The sequence below is a fragment of the Rhea americana genome, unplaced genomic scaffold (genome assembly GCF_003343005.1).
Source record: "Rhea americana isolate MKP2758 unplaced genomic scaffold, rheAme1 scaffold_230, whole genome shotgun sequence".
NCBI classification, from domain to species: Eukaryota; Metazoa; Chordata; class Aves; order Rheiformes; family Rheidae; genus Rhea; species Rhea americana.
In genome coordinates this window covers 454,783-481,238 of record NW_028186347.1, presented here as the reverse complement: position 1 = coordinate 481,238, position 26,456 = coordinate 454,783, and the positions used below count along the sequence as shown (strand labels likewise).

At 46.5% G+C, this 26,456-nt stretch overlaps 1 protein-coding gene across 1 annotated transcript; it reads left to right on the top strand.

Moving 5' to 3' along the window:
• The first annotated feature begins 678 nt into the window (after window positions 1-678).
• Window positions 679-25,993, top strand: PGM1 (phosphoglucomutase 1). The gene is made up of 11 exons (XM_085306046.1): window positions 679-1,000; window positions 12,862-13,024; window positions 13,296-13,442; window positions 15,124-15,249; window positions 16,734-16,924; window positions 17,422-17,576; window positions 18,157-18,272; window positions 21,456-21,591; window positions 23,031-23,214; window positions 24,220-24,354; window positions 25,270-25,993. Exons 1-11 carry the CDS (start codon window positions 755-757, stop codon window positions 25,357-25,359), a joined length of 1,689 nt encoding a protein of 562 aa, XP_085162172.1. The 5' UTR covers window positions 679-754; the 3' UTR covers window positions 25,360-25,993.
• Window positions 25,994-26,456: the final 463 nt, after the last annotated feature.

Genomic DNA, 26,456 nt, shown 5'->3' with positions numbered 1-26,456 from the left:
TACTCTTGGAAAAGCTGAAAGCATTCAGAGAAAATTCAGGTRTTGCACCCTCCTTAGGCCTCCGAGGTCTCACGTGGCTCTTCACCACCTTTTTTTACTGGGCTATATGCTTTGCAGTATTCCGGCTCCCCATTCCTTTGCTGGATACTGTTAYTTAAACCATGTAGGCAAATCCTATTGCATATGTTTTAATATGTGACTCTGTGTTTTTAGGAACATCATGTTCTTATCATGTATGCCCACAACAGCAATTTCAGTTTCAAATCTGAATTTTAGACATACATGTGAACTTTTGCAGGAGCAGGGCCTTCAACAGTTCCTGATTTGAGGTTTCTGAGTGAATCTTTCTGCATTTCTTTCCCAACTCTGGGTCATTTTCCTCCTCCTTGGTAGAGCTCTGGCTGCTAAATATTCAACCAAGCAAACTTAAAAAAAGGAGGGGGGGGCAATTTTTTGTGTGTTGCTAGAGCCGGTAAAAAGWAGCAATTGCTTGATTGGAGGCTCTCGCCAGCTAGAAGGGTGTCCTAGCTTCTGTTTCTAAGGGCAGAGCTACAGCTGCAGGCGTCTGCAAGGCGATGTGGGTCGTTTAGGAGAAGGGGGCTCTGGGGAGCGGCGGTTCGCGCCGGGCGGGCGCGGTGCCTTTAAGGGGCGGCGCGGCGCGGCGCGGCCCGGCCCGGGGCGGCGGCGGCGGCGGCGGCTCCCGGCTCGGCAGCGGCAGCCCGGAACTGGCGGCGCGGCGCGGCGCGGCGCGACCATGGTGCAGATCGTCACGGTGAAGACGCAGCCCTACGGCGACCAGAAGCCCGGCACCAGCGGGCTGCGCAAGCGGGTCACGGTCTTCCAGAGCAATGCGCACTACGCCGAGAACTTCATCCAGAGCATCCTGGCCACCGTGCCGCCGGCCGAGCGCCAGGCCGCCACGCTCGTCGTCGGCGGCGACGGCCGCTTCTACATGAAGGACGCCGTGCGCCTCATCGTCCGCATCGCCGCCGCCAACGGGGTAGGTGCGGAGCCCCCCGGGGCGCGGGAGCCGCCGGGGCGCCGGCCGTGCCCGCCTGGGGAGGGCGCTGGGGCTGCCCCGGGCAGCGCCCGGGAGCCCCGCGAGCAAGCGGGCGGGCGGATCTGGGCCCCTGCGCGGGCCGCGGTTTGTGCCGGCTTSGGGGAGTGCGCCCCGGGGTCCGGCGGGACGGGGCAGCTTTCCGGCGAACCCACGAGTTCTCCATCGTCTGCGTCTCCGCTCGATCCCACGGTGCAGCAACGGGGAGTAGAAGTGCAAAAGTAAACGAACCTATGGTCTGGYTAGGCTAGTTTTTTTCTTTTTGGGGAGGCAACTCTTCTTTCTTCCAGGTAGCTATTGCCTCCTGGGGTGGGCTGTGAAGATAGCTTTTTATCTAGAAAAAAGGAATCGCCCAGAAGATGAGTGTCTTTAGAAAGCCGGTAAGGAAGAAGGACCAGTCACCACTGGACTCCTCCGCTCCGGCTGTGCGGACGCTTGCGCATGTGCAGCGTTACAGTGCCGAGCTCTCTGCCAGAGCAGGTCCCTGCAGGAGCAGGTCCCACAGGGCTGGCACGCTAGCGGGCATTGGCCTTGCAGGGTTTTGTCCAGGTGGATTCGAAGTAGTAAGGCAGAAYTGGCTCGAAAGTAAGGAAAATGTTCTAGAAAGGAAAGAAAGGAAACGGTAGGTAGAAGGAGAGAATAGATGGAGAAGATRTGGGTTAAGGCAACTAGAGGTTGTCTACCCTTCAAACAGAGGAGGGAGCTACCCCCGTTCACCTGTAAGAAAGCGCACTTGGGCAGTTACCACAGACCAGGGAACATATCCTGACTTATTCCTGGAGACTTGGGTTTTGTCYGAATGCTGGGATTCTGGTGCAGTTCTCGGATTCCTGCAGCCAGAGCTCAGAGAAAGACTCTGTAGTCTTATATGGAGAAAACTCGGGAGGTGACTGCGCTGCCCCTCCTGAACACCTGAAGTGACCATGTGTGTAGAGGAGTGACTGTTGGAATGTGTGTGAGGGGAACTGGTATACAGGAGTAGTCAGAATGGGGTAAGATTGAGTATAAGAACTAAGGAATAAAGGAAAATTTTGGCCACAGGCTTTTTAATGTAGCTTTTCTAATTGCTTTTGATAACCAAGATGTGTCATATTAGGATGTATTCCGTCACCTAACTTCAGCCAGCCTGCTACCTGTGACAAAGCAATGCAAGAAAAAAACGTATTTCTGGTTGCAGGGAGAAAGAAGCAATTGATTTAATACTTCTGAATCACCTCTTTTGAGACCAGGTTAAATGGTCTTCACAAGAGCTGCAGTTTATGATCATTAGTTTTGCAAGGCAAAAGGTGAGGATGCTGGGGTGAGTTTTGTCTCTATCTGGAATGGTTAATGGTTATTATATGCCTAAACTGGTATTTAACTAAGCRACAACTCAATTTGTGGTTACATGATTAAGAAATGTTTATTCTATCTATAAGTCTGCAGCCATACAAGTAAACAAAAATAGACTTTGGTTTTGCTGTTCTCAGCTGGCATCCAGTGTAGTTTCCCTGTTCGTTTTGGTCTGCTGTGCTAGGTTTCCGTTATGGTATTCCCATGTTTTTAGTGAATCTGGCTCTTTAATTACACRAATAAAAACTAAAATGCTCTAGTCATCACCTGTCTGAGTAGAATAGTGTCTGTATAGTAACTTAACTCAGAAGTGTGCAAAATAAGAGTTGAAGTTATAAATCTAGATCAGATCATGCTGCTTCACTAGCACTGTCACCTTCTATTCAGTGCTTCCTGTTGCATGCTCAACAAATTTACCTGGTTCCTCCTCAAATAAAAAGATTTTGAAGTGCTGCAAAGTATCTACATTAAAGCAAATTGCTTGTAAGTGTTTTGAATGCCAGGCAATGCTTTGCATGTTAAGTACTAGCCAGGTTTTGTTTTACTGCTGCAGGACAAACTGCTTTTGTTAGAAATACTACTCTGTACCCTAGAATGTTTGGTTTCCTAGTTTGGCTGGTATTAGGCTTTTCCCCTTTAATTATCCAAGGAAATCAAGTGTTTAAATTCTGTTGTGTTGCCCGGGTGCTCTTTATTTTGCTGTGCTCTGCTGGAGCTTGCTTCAGTAGCTCTGCTTCCTTTTCCTTTGAGCTTGTCTGCCTTGGCCCTCAAGCAGTTCCCCTTTCTGAGAGCGCTGCTGGGCCTCACAGGAGGCGGTTTGGTGCCACGCCAGCCTGGAGAACCACACTGCTCCTGGCCCAAGCGTGCCTGTGCTCCTGGCTTCGGTGTCCCAGCTGGGAAATGGGTTTAGCGGAGCTGGCCTGGATGGGAACTGCTTTGGGCCGACTGATGGGAAGCGTTCTGAGTGTTCGTTACTGCTCACTCCTACCTCGACTTTGCAATTTTTCCTCACGTGTTTTTTTTAAGAAACCTGTTCCCAACGGCTCTTCTGCCTATTCCTCGTTCCGCAGAACACTGAAGTCATCCATAGTCCTGTGGGTTTACAAGCCTTCATTTATTTAGTGATGCGTCATTATCCTAAAGAAGAGACTCCTTCAGACCTCAGATCTTCTCTTTAGATGAAAGCCCTTGATATAAAAGATCAAGCTGAAGTGATCATGAAGGAAGAACAATCAATCCATGTGTACATTTTTTCTAAGCAGGCCTAGATGAAGTGATGCTAAATCACACAGTCTGTTAAGACATCTCARTTTCTTGTCTGTCTTACGTTACTGTTCTCAGAAGCAGAAGGTGGCAATAAGTTCTARTATCTGGAGTGAGGAAGTATATACAAATTGTGCCATCAGCATTCCCATGCTGGTGTATCCTGGATTCAGATTATAGTGAATTTTAGAAGACATCCACACATGCAGCATCTCTTGAAGCCTGGAGGTTACTTTTGCCCTAGCTTAGCTTGTTGTCTGTAAAGATAATTGGTTTATATTGGTTTGCASTTAAAGGTTATTAGGGAAGCAGTTAGTGTCCAGTTCCTGTGCTTTTTTGGAATTTTAAGCTCTATGATACGGAAACTTAGCTCAAGCAGGAAGAACTAAGATGCTTTGCAGTTAATCTTTTCAAATCCAATACAGAGGGAGTTGAGAACTGCACTAAYAGGGGCTTATTTGTATTCTCCTGGATCACTGGCTCCATGTAACCAGAAACCTCAGCTTTGTGCAGGTAAGGCAGTAACAGAGTCTAATGGCAGAACTGGGATGGGTGAATTGTACTGAACAGCAGCTATCTGTACGTCTTCTGCGCAGGCTGAGTGCCTGCTCTGAGAACAAGAAACRCAGATGGTGGATCCTCGCCATCTCACCTGGTGACTGAGGCAGGCTTCAGTGTGGTTCTGGCTGAGCACGTTGATAAGTGCTTCAACTGATGAATATATTTTAGAAATGAACAGAAATAATGTAGAATGGCAGTAAAATGGCGGTGCAAGAAGGATGCTTAGACAGAAATAATCAAATGTGAATATAATACATATACCTATAATCATCATATAAGCTGCAGAATAATATACTAAGCAGCAGGTCTGCAGAAGATGATCCAAGGATCTGTGTGGACCACAAAGATTGTTGTTGTTATCATACAGTTGTCAAGAAAAACAAATGTCACTTTGAGATTTTTGAATAAGTTAAATAGATGAAATTTGTGAAATAAAGTCTCAGAAGAAAGATGGTGCCGGTTCTGGGGTACTGGTCCTCAACGCGGCTGCTGTCTGCTTGGGGAGGGWTCCAGCAGACAGCAACAGAATGAGCAGAGGTCAACAAAACCTGACTAAAGACAAAAGACTTTGCTTAGCCTAGAGATGGGGAAACATGCTAGCAGTCTTTAAATGTCTGCAAAGATGCTGCAGGGAGTAAGGTAGCAAATTGTTCTGTGGCCCACTGGGGATAGGGCAGTATTAAAATTATAACAGCTGAGGTTTAGGTGGGCATTAGAAAATATTTCGGAAGCACAAGGCTAATGGAAGGAGTGTGTTGCTTGGTGAAGTCATTGAATCTCACCTAGGAAAACCTCTGATGTAAGTGATTTGGGGAGAATTGCCTCTGCTTTGGAACAGGGATTAAATGACCTCTCCACATCCCTTCCAGCCCTCTTGCCTGCTACTGAATTGTACCTATTTCTTATCCCTGGGTCTGCAGACCAAGTTTCCCTTGCATGTCCCAGTAGGTTTGTGAGAAAAGATGTACATGTTTCTTGTTCTGTGCTGCTCCCTGTGACTGATAGATGCCTCCCCATCATGTGTTCGTRCTGTGGTTACCAGCTTGCTGCCTTCCTCCACAGCTACCCTGTGCCCAGGTGAGGGGCAGCAGCTTGGCTATGTGCATCTTGGACCATAGCCACTGTCCCTACACCTACCACGTTTGACCTGGCACATCCCTCCCCTCCATGAGGCTCTGTGTCTTTGTTTTGTAATTCTGATTTTTCTTGGAGCAGGTGCTGGTTTTTGTGAGGATCCAGGGACAGGGGCGATCTCCCAGAAATGCCAGACCGTTCATGGGTTTGATGCATTTTGTGCCCTTGTTCCCCAGCAGTCCTTGCCTCCTCCCCCTGCAGGCCCCTGGATATGAACAGGAGGGGAGAAGGAGGCAGAGGAAAACCTCCTCCTTCCCTTAGACTAGGGTCCTCTCCTCGCCGCTGTCAAGCCCAGCAGCACCCCTCAGGATTGCTTTGCTCAGAGTAAAGCAGTTGGAGTCTCTCTCCATTGCCTCATGCGCAGGAAGGGTGGCAAATGTCGAGGCAGTCCACATAAACACACAGATTTTTGTGTGCTTTGCAAGGCTGACCTTTAAACAGAGCAACTTTCTCAGCCCTGGTGGTTGACCTGTGCTTYTCCATCAGCTCCTGCCGGCGTGACAAACCTGGCCCTGTCTCAGTGTCTACACAGCGCTGCACGTGGTGGTTTCCTGCACAGTCCTGCAACAGCTTGTTTTCCAGGTTCTTATGCTACTCATCTAGCCAGTCCCTTAGTCTCACTGGGGTGCAGTGTAAATACAGAGCAATGTGCCTTAATTCTTGAGCGACTCTCATGTAGGTGGGCRTGTGTATGCGCACTCATGCCGTCAAGATGGCACCAAATGTTTTCCGCGCCTGGAATCTCTGCAGCGACTTCAGAAATGACATTTGTAATGAATTATTACAGAAATGAAGAGTTTTGCAAYTGCAGCAGCACTCTTTATACAACTTGTAAGCTTGCGGTGTGTCTTTCCATTTATTTTAATCTCGCTCCATTTGTCTTGGCGTTGCCAAATGTCACACATGCAGCAGCGGCTGCCTGTACCAGGCCTGTAAGCAGGCAGAAAGTGCATGGTTTTGGCAGCTCACCCATGGGGTTGTTCAGGGCTGGTGGCACCCTCTTACGGTGACTGCATGAGCAGCAATGTGTAGCCTATAATTTTTCTTTGGTTAGGAATAAGGGAAATGTGATTTCTATCTTAAAGGAAGATCACAAAATAAGTGTAAAGTACCTGACTTTACCCCACTCGCTCTTTTGGCTTTTGTGCAGTGCAGCTTCTAGACTAATCACCAAAAAGGACCACAGTGAGATCTCGCCTATTGCGACAGGTTGCTGTCAGAAAAATTCCCGGGGAGCATGAAAAGAGGGTTTGCAGCTAATTACAGATGGACAGTGGCTTCCTCCATCCATTTACAGAGGAGAGAGAAGCACAAGAAATAGTAACAGAGAGCAAGCTGCAAGCACGGTGGAAGGACCAGGGGAGGAATTGCGTGCTCTGTAATATTTTACTACACTGTTTTACTAAAGTTTAAGTCCTCTCAGAATAACCCCTTGATTTTCTTTTTATCATTAACCAAAGTCAACAGTCAGGAGGCAAGAGTTCATAGGTTTGACTCTGCTCCTGTGTTTCTGAAGCGTGTGACAGTAAATGGGGACAGAAGCTGTAGTGAACGTCTCTGCCTGCAGCAGGCGGGCTGTTCGGAGGGGAAGACGCCTGCACCAGGCCCCGAGGAAGCAGCGCAGCCTCTGACTGCCCTGAGCCATCCGAGCCTCAGGAAACACAGCCGCAGGCACGAGTTAGAGAGACTGGAGTGGTTTTGGTAGGAAAGAGAGGGAACTCGGAGTCTGTATGTAAAAGGCTTTTTTTTTTGTAGGAAGTTATCGGRAAGAAGACTCTGATTAGTGTTTTCTGTGTCAGTGCAGTAAACCACAGCAAGGAAGATTTAGGGCAGATGGTAGGAAAAAGTGTCTAAGTGTAAGGCTAGTTGTGCCCTGGCACAGCTTATGTGGAGAAAAAAAATCCAAGAACAGATTAAATAGGGTTTTTTGAAGCATGTCCTAGGTATAATTGATCCTGTGCGAGTTTTGGGAAGGGTGTAGGTGGCCTGCTGAATTCCTTTCCAGCCTCTATGTGATGTGTAAGGTCAGCAACATAAATCCTCAGCCTCATAACCTTCCTGCTGATCGAACAACCGTTTCCTTCCCCTGTCTCTGGCTGCCTTCCACTCCAAGCTGTAAGGCGATCAGGGCTCATCTCGGAGCTTATTTCACCTCTGAATATGCTGGCAACTACSTGATCACCAACTGCTGTATCAGTCTTGGTTGGCCAATTATGGGTAACTTAGATTGTCTGAAATTGTGATGCACGTTTGCCAGAAAATGCCTGTTATGGGACAAGCACCCTGGAGACAAGGCTGATGGATGTGTGAATTGTGTCCCTTTGCTTTATGTGCACGAGCTCATTGCTGGGTTTTGTATTTCATTGCTATAACTTATTTCTTTATGTACACAAAGCAAGGTATTACCAACTCTTTCCTCTCCAGCTTAATGTAGGCTGATCCCTCTGTCCGACGCAGTTAATTACATGCAGAAGTACCTGAGCTTGCACAGTCCTTCTCCCTGCTGCTAATTCCTTGCGCATCTCTGCAGGCATCAGTGGGAGCTGGCGGGTGCCTGCACCCTCCTCGTGTCACCTAATGCCGCGGCGTTTTGCAGGGCAGTAARCTTATCTCGCTGGGAGAAAGAGGGCAAAGAGCTTGCACAGGCCTTTTTCTGCCAGCGGCCGGCAGCTCGTTTTGGGAGCTGGATTTTGTCGGCTGTGCCGCTAGAGGGAAACCTGGGCCTTTGCGGGGAAAGAAAGGGCCGCTCAGCTGCAACACGCGATGGCACAGCCGGCACCGTGGGGACCATCCTGCTGGGCCCGGGTTGCTCATCGCAATTCAGCTGTATGCACAACCCCCCCCCCCCCCGCCTTTTTTGCCCTTTTAATAATGAGACAGACCGAGCTGTTATGAAGKATAGCTTCTTAATTGCTCCAGCAATATTCATAAAATGCTTACAGTAGTGTGGGCAGAAGTCAGAGTGCTATTAAGGAGGTTTGGAGGAARGTGTGATTTCAGTCCATCCAGCATTTGAAGTTAGCTTTCCAAGATTCAGGAAAATGATGCCTCGTAAGAACTTCTTGGTATTTTGGTGTATTTTCTGTATATATTTAGTTAAGGAGTTCTAAAATACACAGTTTTACCACATTCCATTTTCCAAAATATTTGCGTTTTCTGTAATTCTTGGGGCATATCCTGCCTTTGGTATGAGCCGTGTGGGTATAGCTTTTTAGCTRCTCTGGATTTTTCTCTTATTAAGGCGAAGCTTCCCCGTATTTGAGGGGAGCCTACAGAGGACTGGCAGTGGTGAAGCTGGTTGTCAGAGGAGCAGTGAGCAGTAGAAGCAAACCGTAGGTAACAGATCTGCTGGCTTCCATTTTAAGAGTGACCTTTAACTCGCTAGACTCCACAAAATAACTTCAGCGGAGCCCTGCCATGCCTCCTGGAGGCTTCCCTCAGGGTATCCGCTTCCCGGTCCGCACAGCGTGCTGGCCGGCCCGCGAGGGCTGCTGTACGGATCTGCTTGTCTGGCTGAAACTGTGCAGCTCCGCGTGAGGCAGAGCGTGTGGTCTGGCAGCAAATCAGTGCGTCGGACCAGCGGGCCGAGCTCCTGAACAGCCTCCCTCCTCACCCCGGCGCTAAAGGAAAGTCGAACGGATTAACGTTGCTGGGTTCCGGTGCGTGATAGTACTGAATGGCAAAGAGCTATRATGGTGATGCACAGAGGCTGGTAGAGAAGACAAAAATTTCATTTTCCTGGCCAACTCGGTGAGGAGCAGCAGCGAGGAGTTAGGTATTCTCCGTGACATTGATCCTGCAGAACAAGTGCAAGAAAACATCTTCAGTTACAGAAACCACCTTCATCTCAAGGTTCAAGGAGCTATTTTTGGGTCCTCAACTCCTTCACTGAACTTCTGTCGAGTAGGTGTGCCACTCCTGGTGTCAAGATTGTTTTTTATTTCATCATAATTCTTTTTATATGCCTTTATATGAAAAAAGAGCATGGAAAACCCTCCTCTGCCTGTGTTGACTGTGCCCACAGCTGCTTACAATGACCAGAAACCAGGAACCAGTGGATTACGGAAGAAGACCTTTTATTTTGAGTGCAAGAAAAACTACTTGCAAAATTTTATCCAGAGTATATTTTTTTCCATAGATCTAAGAGATCGCCAAGGATCTTCTATGGTAGTTGGAGGAGATGGGAGATACCTTAATAAGTCTGCAGTGGAACTGATAGTCCAAATGGCTGCTGCCAATGGGGTTGGTAAATGCTAATTGACTAAATTCCTGAAGCTGTGTAGCTGATAAATGCAGAAAGCCGTAATAAATAGCCGGTGTGAGATTTAATTTCCCCACAATTTTTAATCAATTRCTGATAGTGACTTTTTCAATGGAAAATCAGATCGGTAATGCTGAAATCACTGTTCACTTTTAAGTGATGCAGATGGAGAGAAGGTTATGGAAGTACACATGGAGCAAAGAAAATAAATATTGCAGGTTTTTTGTGCTTTCTCATTTTGTATTTTGACATGTCACAAGCTATTGGCCCTTATRGGCCAATTATTATCTCCATCAGATCAGAAAATGCAGATATTCTTAACAAGTAAAGTAACTGGTGGAGCCATGACTCCCTGTTCAATGGCAGAGCAGCAAAAGCAATTTTGTTACTGATCTGAGCTGTTCAACAAATGAAGGGCAAAACACAGGATTTGTTGTTTCTCTCCAGGAGCAGGTTGTGGCTGTGTGATAAGTATTTACRGAGCCTTTGAAATTTGAAAAAGTTGCTAGTTAAAAAGTGAGTGAAAGTCTTTACAGTGATTTCCGACTATGCTAGAAATCCGTATTTTGGAAGCAGAATGGAAGACATGTCTGGGCGCAGTAGAGCTGGTTCAGGCTCTGCGAGAGGCTTGGGAACTGGCATTTGGTCTTTCTTTCCCTTTGCTGCTTACAAGGAGAAGACCTCGCTGTCTGTCCTGGCTCCCTCAGCGTCGCGTAAAACTACACGGAGGTCTGCCTTGCAGCAGTCGTTTGACAGAAAAGCTTATGTGATCACAGCACTGTAATTTRTAATGGACGAGTGAATATGTGGAGAAAAAAATATTTATCTATTTTAAATCAACATGTTTTCCAGACTGAAAAGACCCACCCCATCCTTTGCCATTGCAAATTAACGTAGCCCTCTGAAGTCAGCGTTCGGGCTGAGCAGAAGGGCGGGAGAACGTGAGCAGGGTGAGGCTGGGCCTGCTGCTTGGGCCGCTTGACGCAAGGACGGATTTTCTGCTGGTGAGGRTGAGATTAAGCAAATCTTCACCAATGGAGACTTTTCTATTGCATTTTTTTTTCCAGTAAGGTGACCTGTGTCTGGTTAAAATGTAGTTTAGCTCTTGGATTTTGATATTTTTCACTGATYGTTCGTGTGTGTTCTGGCTTTGCGCTTGTGTACGAGCAGTGTGCTGATCCTGCTCGGTGGAGGGTGGGCGAGGAGGTGAGGCTGCTTTCAAGTGTCCAGCCAGGAGAAGGCATGCGTGTCTCGTTTTGCACACATGCAGAACATGTGAGGGGGTGCAGGCAGATGCTGTCACTTCTGCCAACGTGGGATCAGCAGGGTTTCCAAGGAGGGCCAAGCCCATGCTGCGCCGGGAGAGCGTAACTTGTGCTGCGCCCCTGAAAYGATGCCTCGTTCGGCTAAAGGGAAGGAATAGGTAATTTTCCACTTAACCAGGCTTGTGTAAGTAGGAAGATCTCTGTTTCGAGGCTGTGATTGCGGCAGGGCGTGTAGGGCTGGTGAGGCTGTGCTTGGCGTGCTGTACAGARGGACGGTTAGGGGCCACGCCGCCGGGGCGATGGAGGCACGGGCGGCAGCTGGCCTGGCTGAGGGCACGCGTTTCTGGTGCGAAGAACGCTGAAAAACATCAACCTGCGTTACTGGAGAGAGGCGGGGGACTGCAGGGCTGGGTGAGCTCGTGTACCTTGTGTTTYGTGAAAGGTATTTCTGTATTGTTGCAGTCTTGGATTTTTCTTGTAAGAAACTCCAGGAGAATTAAAAAAGATAAAGTGTAATTTGCTCAGCATGCTGCTACCCCGAACAAGCTTTCTCCGTGCTTGCCACGCAGGATTTATCATTAGGAAATGACAACTGAAAAGCTCTGGAGGCCTAGGACCCCAGATCAGAGAGAAGCCTGCATGGAGAGAAGTTTTTCCATTTTCTTTTCTCAGTACAAATTAAGATTTTAAAAAGTGAGGGGAGAAGAGCTTCTATGCAATTTAGGGGAGCAATTGGTGGCATTTTAAAAGGGCTTCCCGAGACTTTGCGAATTCTCAGTAAAACTGAGGGAGCGAGACTTGGGATGGGAAGAAAACATGAGATAGGGTGTGCTGGCCTTGACAAAGAATGGARAAGAAAGCAAAACTTGTGTAGGCTGGACTATTTGAAAGCTATTTAATGTATRGCAAAATGAAGCTGTGAGATCAGTCAGGTAGGCAGGGACTGTAAAGGCTGTAATACGAGGTACAGTCTGTACCTAGTATTAGGTGTGGACTAGCTGAAAGAAAGGCATTCATTTAGGGTTTGGGAACTGCTATTTCACATTTATATTCATTGTTCACTAGAGGTGGGGTTCTTTTAATGGTGCCTTGGTAGCCCAGCTGCTTTGTGACAGCTGGACCATTTACTACCCAACCTGTGGTGCAGCTGGGGCTTAGCACCAGGCAGTGCCATGGGAGAGGAATCGCGGTTATCCGGTGCCCTTGGCTTAGCAGCACATTACAGGAACCTTTCCTGTAGGAACACTGGCTTTTGTTCTCTGGCTGATCTTATTTTTGAAAGAAATTCCTCCTTTCTTTCTGTTGTATGAAGGCTCTAATCTCCTTGGCTGATGGGRAACAGTTTGCTACTTTTTAAAGATCTCTGTTGGCTCATTTGAGAGCTATGTTAACAAACATCATCATCTAGAAAAATACTTATCCTCTGTTTTACTATATAAGGTCCAGTGATGAGATTCTGAGTGCCTTGTATTGTTTAGCACACTGGCCTGCATTTAGTCTCGGTGGTACTAGTAAATTTGTGGGAGGGGGGTGTATTACCCGCTGCGAGGAAGGGAGTCTGCATCTGGTCCCATYGGGGTAGTGGCGTTTGGTTTGGCTTGTCGTAGCCCCGTTGTGTCCTTTGAAAGCAACATTCATAGCCAGAGACCGTACCCAAAGAGTTGTTTGTTTAGATACCTCTGGAAAACTCAACTCGGCTCTTCAGTGCAGGCTGTTATTTCCAGTTGAGCAGCAGCGTTCATAAAGGAAAATGCTAAAAAGGCACAAAAGAGCCCGGGTCAGGTGGTGAGCTTCACCGTGCACAGGGGAGAAGGTCAGCARTCCTTGAGAAGCGAGCTGTCCCATTGCAGAGCAGTGTCTTCAGCATCAATGTGCCTCCTTAGGAGCATCCAGTGACCGTTTCACCCACCACGCTGGCAGTTTGGCGGTCTTGTGTTGTTAGAATTTGGGGCTCACCGCTGGTTTTTGTTTTGCTCCTTAATTTTCAGATTGGCCGCTTGGTCATTGGGCAGAACGGCATTCTCTCCACCCCGGCTGTGTCCTGCATCATTAGGAAAATCAAAGCCATCGGTGGCATCATCCTCACAGCCAGTCACAACCCTGGTGGGCCCAACGGGGACTTCGGTATTAAATTCAACATTGCCAATGGAGGTAAGGTTGCTTGRTTGGTTTGGATTTGCTTTGTTCCTGTTTGGCCATTTCTTGTGTTGAGAGAATTGAACCTGATTTTAACTGTCTTAATATCGTTGGAATTCAGTGCCCTGAGCAGTGTGTTCCCTTAAACAAGGCAGGTGATTTGTTCTGCTGTTGCACAGTCCATTCCTAGAGATACATTCCCAGTGCCAGGCCTTTTGCTGTACCTGTGGAACACCTTTCTCTTGCAGCTRTTTCTTTAACTCCTTTGCCCCATTTTAACTTGTAGGTCCTGCTCCTGAAGGTATCACGGACAAAATTTTCCAAATCAGCAAGAAAATTGAAGAATATGCAATCTGCCCCGATCTCCAGGTGGACCTGGGCACCATTGGAAAGCAGCAGTTTGACTTGGAGAACAAATTTAAACCATTTACAGGTAAGTGACTGCTTTTTCTCCTGGAAAATTTCCTTTTCAGGTGGAATTTGCATGGACCCGCTGTTGACAGACAGGGTTAAATAGTGTTTTGGGAGGCCAGATGCAGCCAGTCTCATCTCTGAACCGCTGGGTAACACAAGCTGTAACACCTCTCCCAGTGACCCTGGCATCCTGCTCGTGTTGCATCAGGATATGGGTAAAGTTTTCAGGTGTGCTGTGGTCATCAGCTCTGCTTTCAGAGGGGGCATAGATCTTAAGAACTGGCCTTCTGCTGACTTTGAATGTGTGAGGAATTGGGCCTAGGAGGTTACACACATGCATGCATGCATACACATACATATATATTTAATATATATTTTTTAATTCCCATTAGGCATCTCAAATATATCTCCATTTGAGGCAGTGGAAGTTAGATAAATAAGAAAAACACGAAACTTGCCTTGAGTATCAAAGTGACCTTTGAAACTGTGTTTAGTGTCTCTTGAATCACTTACTTTGAAACTTCTACCCACTCCTGATTTAGAAAGGTATTTAATCTTGATTGAAGATTACACACCATGGTGAATTCACAATTTCTAGCAGCTAATTGCTCTCCCTTAAGCAAAAACTCATAACCCTTAAACAAAAAAAGTGAACCTTTGCTGACTTCAATTTACCAATCACATCTTGTGCCTCGGTTGCCAGATTGAAGTCCCCTTTCTTTTTGAGTATAYAGCTACCTTTTCTGTAGGTACTTTAATTGTATTGTTTCTGTTCTATGAAAGGTTATACGCGAATGTGTAAATCTGATCCATCGAACTTCAGTAAAATTAATACGACTACTTTGTCAGTAATGCTATCATTAACATGTRGGTGTGAGACAAAGACCAATTTGCAGTTAAAGTACGTTTTCCTGAATAAAAATTAGTGTGAAATGTTCAGCGTTGTAACCAATTTTCATATCCAAAGTTTGACAAATGAAAACTCTCATTGTGAGCGAGAAAGCCACGACATTTTATACGTGACWTTTATCAACTATCAGTGAAATATGAAAATACGTAAAAGGAGACCTTTTTTTCAAAGTTCATGCAAGTGTTTTGTCCTGCCTCCTGATTACGTGAATTTGTAATGAAAAAAAATACTCAACTGAAAGATGGAGTCAGTCCATAGTGCTCTCAGTCTCCATTTCTGTACATCGGGATCTTTGTGCTAATGTGTTTTTCATGCCTCTGTCTTTATGTGGCCAGTAGTTGCGAAGGTGCAACTGTTTTTGAACTAGTGGCTGCACAAATCGTATTGACTGCGGTGGAAATTGGAAATCTGTTTAWATATTTATTTATTTTTCCTCCTTTTTGTTTAATCCTGCTTTCTGCATAACTGAGATGGAACTGAACCGTCAGTGAAGTGCAGGAAGCCGTCACTGTGAACAGAGTTTGTGAATGCAGAGATTTGGRAACAATGTTTTGTCTGAAGGATTTTGGTTGTTCTGTTTGGTCTGTAACCTAATTAGCAATGACAACCTGTAATTAAAGGTTTCTTGACATAGGACAATTATCATTTTTTCTTTATAATATGACTCTACTTGATGTTCTGAACCCTGGCCCTTGGCAGTAGGGCTGTTAGCGCGGAGCTGTATCTAGCAGAATGATTTTTCTATGTGGATTTCAGACTGAGAGTTAGTCTCTATTCACTTGTTTCTCAGTGGAAATTGTGGACTCGGTCGAAGCTTATGCGAACATGCTGCGGAACATCTTTGACTTCAGTGCGCTGAAGGAACTGCTTTCAGGCAAAAACCACCTCAAGATTCGCATAGATGCTATGCAYGGAGGTACGGGCTGACTGGGGTTTGCGGGAGTGCAGGGGGCCCAGTGTCTCCAGGGCTGGGCCACCTGCTTTTGTCCTGGAGTTTATATCTGTCACTTATGAATTTTGTCCTTTACTTTGTTGTTGTTTTTTATTTGTTTTTGTTTAATTTTTTTTAAGTGCTCATAAGCAGTCTCATTGCTGTTAACAAAGTTACCTTGTAATTTACAGATTTAGGCCTGCAGGAGAAAGAAGATGGCAAATTAATTAGCTACTCTTCTAAGTCAATGCATAGGAAACTGGAACAGTCRACTGAGGTTGTAGCTGTCCAAGATGCAGAATCAGCAATGTATTTGCTAGATGGATTTTGGTTGATGCAATATTGACTGCCAACAGCTGCTGTGCTAAAGAAAGTATCATCAAGTCAGGGACCAACAGACTTGGAAAAAATATATATTGTCAGTAATACAGTATACAGTATGTCCACTCAGAGCAAGATGGGGGGTTTTTTGTTTGTTTTTAAACAGCACAGCTGAAAAGAAAAGTTGTAACTGCAAACGTGCTGTGTTTTTGGTTTTGCAGYTATAACTTGTTACAGCTTTACATTAGTTTCTTCTGTCAAATATTCAGATGCAGGAATTGAACTAGGGCAAAGCCCCTGGTGGGTCTTGGGGAAAATGCTGTGTGGCTCATGCCTGCCTCTCCACACTCTCTTTTCTTGCAGGACGGAGGAAGTTAGTGCCAAAGCTGTGATCAGAGCCGTCCCGGTAGACACTGCAGCAGTCAGGCTCCCATTGAAGTCAGAGGGGCTAGGCAAGGGTCTGCCTGTACATACTTGATTATGAAAATGGGACCATTAGACTGTTTTATATAATTTAATACACATACCAAGCTTGTGGGTCTCATGTAATAGCCATTTTCAGGAGCACCCTYGCTTTCCTGCTGTCTTGTTCCTTTTGTCTCTGGACCGTTTCCATTCTCCCAGCAATCCCACACCTACTTTTTTTATTTTATTTTATTAATATTTTYTATATTAGAGTATGGAGGCAGGCAATGCTATTGTAGTGCTGGATTTTGGGATTCACACCCTGTTTTGTTCTCCCGTTGTATGGGCTGCCATGCCAGTACCTCAGTGCTCTTGGAGCATAGGCCTGTCTTTACCCTGAGCTTGTGCAGGGTTTATCACAGCAGGGTCCTGGTACATGTGCTGAGCCTCTGTCATAAGCTCATCCTCGCTTTTAAGCACAATTAGTTAATCAGTGGGACAACCCTTATACTTAAAAGCTTGATTTGGCAAGTACTTTTAGCCCTGGATGGATCAGGCGTAGGCATTAGTAAATGCTGCTTGGGGCCTTTGATATCAGTGCTTGTGTTTTTAGTATATAAAAAAAAAATCACATAAACTGATTCAAACGGAGCAGAACTGAGTCATGGGCAGTTATGTGACCAAAGTACAACAGACTGATGGCAGAGGCTGACTTGTTTCCCTTCCACATTTTGTTGTATTAGTTGTGGGCCCTTATGTAAAAAAGATCCTATGTGAAGAGCTTGGAGCCCCAGCAAATTCAGCTGTGAACTGCACACCGCTCGAGGACTTTGGCGGCCACCATCCTGACCCCAATTTAACCTACGCTGCTGACCTGGTCCAGACCATGAAGACAGGAGAGTACGATTTTGGAGCTGCCTTTGATGGAGATGGGGTAAATGAGCTGTTCTGTAGCCCTGTTTTTGTCCTCTAGTCAGTGCTGGGGTAGTCACCACTCAGCTGCTTTCAGGCAGAGAAGGATGGAGGTGAAGAGCATCCTTGTTGGATTAATAAGGCAGCTTCTAGTTATGCATAGGTACTTTTGCTTTTGCGTTCAGTAGAAACAGGATGGGCCCAGCTGAAGAAAGCCCTAAGTCTACAAGAAAAAACTTTATCAATGTGGCACAGCTACTGGAAATGAGAGTTTTCTCTGTCTCTCTCGTATATAGTTGTGAATAGAAGAGAATCACTTGCTGCAGTTTGCCACTACAGCAGTAGCTAGCTACTGTGTTAATAGTAAAGTCCAAACTACTTTTAACTATCTTTAAAGATGATGACAAATCAGGAGGAAGGAGAAAAGTTTTACTATTTAACTTTCTMAAAATTCCACATTTATTTCAGTACAGTCAAAAATCTCTGGGCAGTGGGTTATTTCTCTCTTGCCTTCACCAGGATCGGAACATGATTCTTGGGAAACACGGCTTCTTTGTGAACCCCTCCGACTCTGTCGCTGTCATCGCTGCCAATATTTTCAGCATCCCCTATTTCCAGCAGACTGGGGTCCGCGGCTTTGCACGGAGCATGCCCACCAGTGGGGCCCTGGACAGGTAGGGTTCCCCAGCACATGCTGGGGTGGAGGGGACACCGTCCCACCTCTGCGGTTTAACCACCGCCACGCTGTGACCGTGTGTGTCTAACCAGCCTGCCGTGCAGCACGCAGGCTGCCTGAAGGGTTAAGCACTTCGAGGACTGGCTGCCAGGACACACAGTGCRGTTTAATGTGATGTGGCATGGCCAGATTCTGCTCTCGGCTCTTTTTCTTGTCTACAGATAAGCCCAAACAGATCATTCCCTCCTCTGCTTTTTATTATTATTTTTTTAATATGATAGTGACACTTAACCTTCTTTAAGTGCTTTGAGATACACAACTGAAAACTGCTCCAGAAGAACCACGTATCTTATTTTTTTAGTTGTAGTTCCCAACCATCTCCCCAGAGGTAACACTGCGATAACATACCAGATCGCTGCACAAAGAGTTGTTCTTAGTGGAAACAAAACAGCAGCTAACCTGCCTTCAGCATACGCCGAGAAAGATACTCGGTAGCAGCTGAAGCTACCTTGGCAGAATTTGAGGTGAGCGCGCTAAGAGCCCGACTGTGATCTGACTTAGACTCCTTGCTTTTGAAGGGTGGCCCATGCTACAAAGATTGCTTTGTATGAAACTCCAACTGGCTGGAAGTTCTTTGGGAACCTGATGGATGCAAACAAACTGTCTCTGTGTGGAGAGGAAAGTTTTGGTACTGGTAAGTCAATGTTTCTAATTTTACTAACGATGGTATTATTAATGTTCTTAATTCTTGTTGTGCTCAGCAACTTGGGCATTATCTTTCATGGGTAGTTTTTAATGCTTCCTAAATCATAAAATAAYAAAACTTGCAAGAATCATGGGTGGGAACATACACAATGCTAGACGTTTTGTCAGGGAAAAGTGAGTTCTCCTTTCAGTTATTTAGGAAGGTATATGTAGATATGCAGGAAGTTTAAGGGCCTCTTTACTAGCCCGGTCATTGAGTCCGTGGGGATTAAGTGCAGTGTTAAATGTATTTTTCAACTCTTGGTGGCCAGGAAAACCTTCTAAATGTTTTCATTTCTGGAAAGAAATATGGTTTGGAGCATGCAGTTTTATTAGGGGAGGTTTCAGGTCACTATTAAATCTCTGAGCTTAATAGGGCCCTCATTTTCCTGTTATAAAAACAAGGTATGATTTATAAAGTTTAAATTAACACTTGCCTTTGAACAGTCTAAGCAAGTTATTAAGTTACTGAAAAACAAAGTGAACATCTTAAGGAATTTACTAGGAGTGTGCACGTGACACAAAACTATTATTTGTGCAGGGAAGTCAGAGTGAGCAGAATTTGCTCCGTACCTGAATGGCCTTCTCGAAACACGCAGTGTTTCCGGGAGGCCTCGGCAGTCTTGAGTTCTCCCGTGGCGACTACCACATGGTGTTAACCTGCCAACCACGGAAACGGCAATTTTCCCTGCTTAATGCACAGGGCCCAGTTTTATCTAGTCTAAATCTTCCTGGGATCTTGTTTTTCCTGTTGACTAAAGACTTCTGAAGGCCTCAGGACATGCAAGACTCAAATCTCAACTGTTTTCTTTCTGCCACTTCATATTTCAGCCTAGGCTTAGGTGTTTCACAGAGCAAAGATGACCTGAAATCCTAAAATRCCTGAAATGAAGTGCTTTGTGGAACCGGGGTGCACAGCTTGGTGTGAAATGATGACCCCAGCCTTTTGTAGCTGAGGAACTTGCATCCGGCCTGGTTGAAAGCCGTTTGCTGTGGGGCTGAAACAGTCTTCAGGGCCGATGTTTGTGTGGTCAAATGCTATTCTGATCAACAAGGTTAGGCCTCAGGTTGGGAGGAAAAGGGCATTCTGGAAATTGTGGTATCTGTAAAGAAATCTTGAGGAAGTTGTGAGTACAGAAATATATCAGAGGTCRGCTCTGAATGATTTCAGCATGTTTAAATTTGTGGGTTGAATTTGGGTTGATGAGAGGGCACCAGCATTCTGGTAAATAAGTGAAAACAAAAGCAGCCTCTGATTCATGGAGCTGCTGATAGGAGATGGTCTGTAATGAGCAGCGCTCTCAAATTGTTTCCATCTTACATTGCATGAGAAATGAGCTCATAGTTTCTCTCCATCCTGTAATAAGTAGGTGGCTCTATGTTGCAAATAAAACTGCCTGGTACCATTTGYGAYAGAGACAGAGASAGAGAGAGAGAGAGAGAGAKATGATTATTCTGGCCCGATAACGTCACATCCGAATGCCTGGGGGTTGAAGGTGCTTAGGAGGACGGACCAGGAGAGGGTGGAGGCGGCTGCCCCTGCTAGACTCCCCTGGCAGATGCAAAGCAGGGTTGTCCGTCTGGCAAATAAATGCRCTTTAAAGAATGGAAAGGGGAGAGGAAGTTTGTTTGATAGTAAGTTAATGAGGAGTTGTTTGGAGTCTGACAGAATGTGAGTGCTGAAGGGGAGAGAGGTGAAGGAGCAGCCAAACAGACCCAGCAAAAATTGAAACAAACTGTGACCCAGTGGGATTGGAGTCCAGAAGCAATTAGAGTAATGCAACATGACAGCATTCCTGCTYGCTTTCTTGGGTATTTTATTCCAGCAAGAAGCTGATACATCCCATGGGACTTCTGTTTATTTAGCATTCCTCTCCCTCACCTCTGTGCAGCTCTTTCTGCTCTGAAGGACCAGGAGGATGATTTACTGCTGTGCCCACAGCAGTGGATTTGTGTAAAGCACCGAATAACTCGTGTCCCCCACCCCCAGCCCTTTTCCCCAGCCAGTTCCCCGCTCTGGAGCTGCTGCTTTTCCCTCTCAGGTGCTGGGGAGAATTGCCAAAGTGCTCCTTGCATTAGCAGAGATGCCCAGCTACAAGAGCCTTCCTTGGGATTTTATTAATACCTATCTGAATGCTTTTCAGAGGCTAARGCTCAAAAGCTGTTTTCCAGAAAGCTCAAAAGCTGTGCACTGGAGGGGTGCAACACAGGACTCGCGAGCCAGAAATGTGGAGGCTGGGTTGGGTATATTCTGGGCTGCTATTTGATCCCTAGTTTAATTTAAACGTTCAGGGTGCCYGTCTAAGTTACAGTACCCCCCTAAGGTTGCCTGGGGGCCTCGGTGCTCTGCAGGCTCGCCGTGACGCCTCTGCCAGCCCACGGCCAGCTCATTTCAAGCACCAGGACCAGGCTGGACCGGATCTCTGCAGGCTTCCTACCCTCTGTGCAATGCTAATTTTGGAGGAATCCTGTCCCAGCTGGAGCAGGGACTTTTGCCRCCTTTTTATGCCATCCTGGCCCTTTTGCCTGGGGTATGGGTGCAAGTGCAGCTACGAGGTTGTCTTCTGATTTCCCCACATGAATTAAAATCCCTCCTGGAACTGCTGTTGCTGGCCCTAGGGACTGGTTTCTTCTCACAGGCGGCTCTTCCCTTTGCTGTGTGATTTCAGAGTCGTTGGGGTTTGGCTTTCTCAGCAAGGGCTGACATTTTTCTTGGTGCTCAGCCAGAATATGTGCTGACCTGAGAGTGCTGCTTTGGCGCCGGTACACGACAGCTGCTTGAGGTGGTGGGTGTTAGCCCTTCCTGAGCTCTTCCTTTGCATTTGCCTTTTTTAAATGTCCTTTTTATTGTGCATTTCCCATTACTACTTTGGGAACAAAATGAAGGAACTATGAATAATGACTGTGTTTGCGCGCTAGAAGGGGCCAAATGTATAATTTGGGCTGTACCAAAAAGCAGATGAGATCTTGAACCATTTTAACACTACAGAAGGGCTCTAGCCCTTGAAAAGCCTTCYGTTAGGGAGTTTGTGTGGCTGCCAGTCTGATAGTGGAGAGGAGAAAAGGCAGAACCGTACTACAGTCTTTCACGCGAAAGGAGGTGCGAAGTGCGTTTCTGCTTTGGCTGCCGCAGGCTCCGACCACATCCGTGAGAAGGACGGCCTGTGGGCTGTGCTCGCGTGGCTGTCCATCCTAGCCGCCCGCAAGCAGAGCGTGGAGGACATCATGAAGGATCACTGGCAGAAGTATGGGAGGAACTTCTTCACCAGGTGAGGAAAGTGCTCCTGGCGCCTCACACTCAGCTCTGCTCCGTTTTCCAGCCTCCAAGGATGAGCAATCACAGCGGAGACAGAGTGCCRCACACTGATACTGCTAGCATTTGCTGCTGCCGTGGTATTTCTCTCTCATGCTTGCTGTTTCTATGGTATTGCAGCAGTTTAAAACTACTGAGCAGCTCACTATGGTATGGAACTTATCAGGCTTAGACAAAACCAGTGGTATTTACCTTAATCCTTATGTCCAGTTTAGTATTTGCTGTTCTGAACACAATCTGTTACGTATCCAGCTCTTGAAAGGTTTTACATTTTACGTATGTGAGATAGCTCTTTTTTTTCCTTCTTTTAATATAGGTCAAGTTCTCTTGCCAGTGGAAAAGTGTGTTTCCTGAGACCACAAATTATAATTATTTTGTAATATCTTCAGTGATGGCAGTGCCTTACTGAATGGATATCTACCTCCCAAGCCATGATTTTTTTGGTTGATTTTCTGTCCAGTCCCAAAATACCCTAAGAACTACAGTAAACATGGAAGATGAGAAGGGAAGGATTAAGAGCCAACCTGCACATAAGCAGAAGTAGGAACGCTGTGTTGAGTACAGGCATTAGGCAGATATCTTTCAACTTAGAAGACCTATGTGAAACTTCTGGTTCGAATTGCCAAATGAAAGAACTTGCTTTTTCCCCYTTTTTTCATTCCACAAAGCACGTATACATCTGAGGCATTTAAACCCGTGGAAAAAACGCCAAAGTCTAGAATGAAAAGGCACAGTCTTTTAGTGCTGAAGGGATGTCTGCATAGTGAACTGTAACTGTAGGTTAGCAAGCCTGTGCGTGCTCCATCTAGCCAGCTGGGCAAATAAAAACAGTGCAGATTGCACCMGCAATGGGAGCACAAAGTCTGGAATCCTGATATGAGCTGGCACATGCTGAGCCTGCCAGTCTTTACTGCTTCTCTTACCTGTGTTAATTAGATCAAAGCTGACACTAGCGTGTTGTCACATGCTACGGTTGCACTTCCRTTTTGCTGTGGGGACACGCGCTAGGAAGTTCAGGCAAAATTTCTATCGTGAGAAACCTGTTGAGATCCCTATCAGCAAAATTAGAATAAACTCTTCGCAGTCAGCATTGTTGGAGTCTAGAGCTCTGTCTCCGATATACCTAGCACAAGACAGCACAATTTTAGCTTTTATCTCTAYTAATGTTAAATGCCTCTGTGATGTGTTGCAGTATATCGCACAGATATCGGTGTTGGGTCACAGGGATATTGCCACACAGATCCTTCTCTTTTCTTCCCATCTTCTCCAGTAGAACAGAGTGCCAAAAAATATAGATGGGACTGACTACAGTGTTTGAACAAGGGCATGACAAAACTTTGCTACTAATTTACACCCTCCCCTTCCTCATGCTAATTTTATGGTGACTGCTTACAGATATGACTATGAAGAGGTGGATGCAGATGCAGCTAATAAAATGATGAAGGATTTGGAGACTGTGATGTTTGACCGCTCCTTCGTGGGGAAGCAGTTATCATGTGGTGACAAAGTCTACGTGGTTGAGAAAGCTGATAATTTTGAGTACAATGATCCTGTGGATGGAAGCGTCTCCAGAAACCAGGTGGGAATAGCTGCCTTTGAGAGGACCCTGGGAGAGGGAAGGGTCTGAAAGCWGCTCCAGCTCCAGTAGGGCCTGAGGCAGGGCACAGCCTCCTTATGGCCATCCTGATGGGGCCGTGGTGGAGGAGCCTTTGCCCTGTGTGAGTTCAAGAGGGCCTTCAGGGAGACAGGGTCCGCAACTGAGATGGGGTTTTGCTAAACGAATGCCTGAAACCCCTCCGAGGCACTGGGTGCCAGCCCTCCAGGTCCAGACTGGTGACTCTGTACAATAAAGGCAAGATGCATTTTTGCAGAGAACATCTAGGGTTGGTTTAAGGTCTGTGGGGTATCTCACATGCTCTCCAGCTGCTGCCCCACAGCTGTGCACTAAGCCCCATATTGACTTTGGCAGCCAAAYGTAGGTAGCTCAGGTGCTCCCTGTGTCTCTAGCACTAGACCCCCAGGTTACTACCAGTGAATCCCCTAAATGCATTTGCTCCTAAACCCACTGCGCTTTGCAGCTCCTCAGCTCTGCTACCACTGCTGAGAAGCCAGCAGCAATGCAGAGGGCAGCCGTAACACAGGATTGAGTTCCCGTCTTCAGAAGTCAAGGAGTTATTAAATACCTGYGAGATAAGTAACCTGTCGTTGTACAGATTATTGGAATAAAAGCATCCTGTAGACCGATCAGTTTGACAGCGTAATGGGGGAAGCCCAGTTAGCTGGAAGGAATAATGGAGAAACCCTGTAAGAATGATTGCCTTGCCTGTGAAAAGAGAGGAGCATTTTCTTCAYATCGTATTTTCTTTTCCAAGAACTCTAGCAAATTCTCCAGAGCAGGTTAAGAGGGACCGTCGCTCCTCTAGGAGTGGGCTGAGGATGATTGAGGAGTTTGCTGAAGCTCCTGGAGAGTGTGTGGGTCATGCAGGCCGGGCGTCGCACTGCGGTGGGTCCCGCGGAAGTACCTGGGGTTCTGCAGGGACACGAAGCTGAACGGTTCTTCTCCCCGCATCTTCTCTCTTCCCAGGGCTTGCGGCTCATCTTCTCCGATGGCTCCCGCATCATCTTCAGGCTCAGTGGCACTGGCAGCGCTGGAGCAACTGTGCGGCTCTACATAGACAGCTATGAGAAGGATGCACAAAAGATAAATGAGGACCCACAGGTAACTCTCGCATTTGAGTTGTGGCGCTGTTTCTGCCCATTCTTTCTAAAAAGCTCTAGTGCTTAGTGCTGCTTTGCTTAGAGCTACATGGAGGTGCAGCGTATTTTGGAAACAAGAATTTTGGTGTCCTTAATCCCAGTGCAAATAGATTTATTAAAAAAAAAGGAGAAAAAAATACTGCAGAACAAGTGTTTTTCTTTCAGAATCCYTCACAGCTTCTTCTGCAGTCACACAGTAGTTTTCCTCTGTGTGGTGCAAGTGGTTGCTTACAGGTGTGGGAAGATGTTTCAGACCTGAACTGACTTTTCAGTTAAAATAGTGCATTCCTGAGGATAAGATGAGGTAATTCCTACAGTGAATGGGAAACACTTGTTAAAAAAAACATGGAGATGAAAGGATGCAGTCCTACATAAGATGACAGAACTCATTATCCTATTCTGTACTCAGTTTAACACACATTCTTTGCAGCATCGTTTAAAAGTGGTGATGACCTCTCCTGTAGACAGCATAGGAAGAGAATCCTCATTTTATACTCCCCCAGCAAAGAGCTTTTGAACTTTCTTTTGTATAACTTGCTTTGCCATTTTTGACAAGGAAGATGTTTGAAAAAGAAAAACAAGAAACCCCAGGCACATACTGAACTTAGGAACAGTTGCTCGGTGTCGTTTGTGCGGGGGGCACCGTTCAGCGACGACGGCCCGCGCGTGGKGGTAACGCCGCATCTCCTGCTGCGTCGTTCCTCTCGCTTGTCCCACCGCTCGTGTGGCGAGCCTGAGGCAGCTACGTGCTCAGAGCGATGTTTGGGGGGCCGAGGCTGAGACACCCASGAGCTGCTAGGGAGGGTGGATGCGATGGGCGCGGGCTACGCRGGCCGCTCTGCTCCGGGGTACTGAGGTGTCTTTTCCTTTTCTGCAGGTCATGTTGGCACCTCTCATTTCTATCGCATTGAAACTTTCACAACTTCATGAAAGAACCGGCCGCACCGGTCCAACCGTCGTTACGTAGACTTGGTGCTGACACCACACCGGCATGGCTGGCTGYGCACGCCCTGGGAAGGAAGTCAGCCTGTCTCCCCCTTTATTATCAAATGTTGCTGAAAAGGAATATTAATTTTATCTCGGTGTTTAAGAACACTGTCGAACCGTTAAGGATAGACAGTAAAGAACAGCCCCTTGTCAACAATTTGTGTGCACGTTGCTGGGTTGCTTTTCTGCATCACGCAGCACTGTTGGCAATTTGTGTATGCTCCTCACGAGCACAGCCTTTTGGCTTAGCATCTGTACTTTTCTTTTTCTTTTTTTTTTTTGCTTAAGCAAAAGGCTTTAGAAATAACAAGCAGACTAAATTATTCAGTAACAGTTCTCTTTCCCTATCTTGGAAGATTTACTGGAAAAGCAGCACTTTATCCTTGCTAATATATAGTTATTTTTTTTATTTGATCTCTATAAATAAGCAAAGGCTGTGTATTATGGCTAAGTATTTTTCCCTCACATGGGTGGTTTTTCCCTTCAAAAACAAATTATGTAAATTGATCCCTATTTACTATGTTGCTTGTATAGGAAACTTCCCCCACCAAACCCTCTGCACAGAAATGAATGATACCAAGAATTGCAGGATATTAAAGTGATACGGGCTACAATTGCTGTTCAGTGTTCCTTTGTGTTCTTGCCTCACGCTAGGCTCCTTTCTGAAGAATGGAGATTAAGTTTGGATGAGCTCTTGGGCAGTGGAGAGCAGATGATAAGACCCTTGGAATAATCCGATTTGCAGGTGTTACCGTGCACGATCCTGCCCAAGGGCACCGAGAGAGGGTCCCTCTGGAAGCAGCCGGAGCCGTTCAGCGTTACCGCCCTGCGGCTGCGTGTTGCTGCCCTTTGCTAGAAGCTGCCGCCGTTGGCGCAGAGCCGCGCTCCTGCTTCTGGCGCTGCCGGCAGACTTCGCGCTGGAGCGGACGCGAAGGAGGATGCTGCCAACAGAATTTCAGAGGTAGATACAAACGTGCTGACAAAAAGCTCTCACCCGACCTCCCTCGCAGAGGTGAGGTATCTCTTCCAGCAAACAAACTTTGCCAAATCCACAGCAGCCGCTGCGCAGTGGTGCGG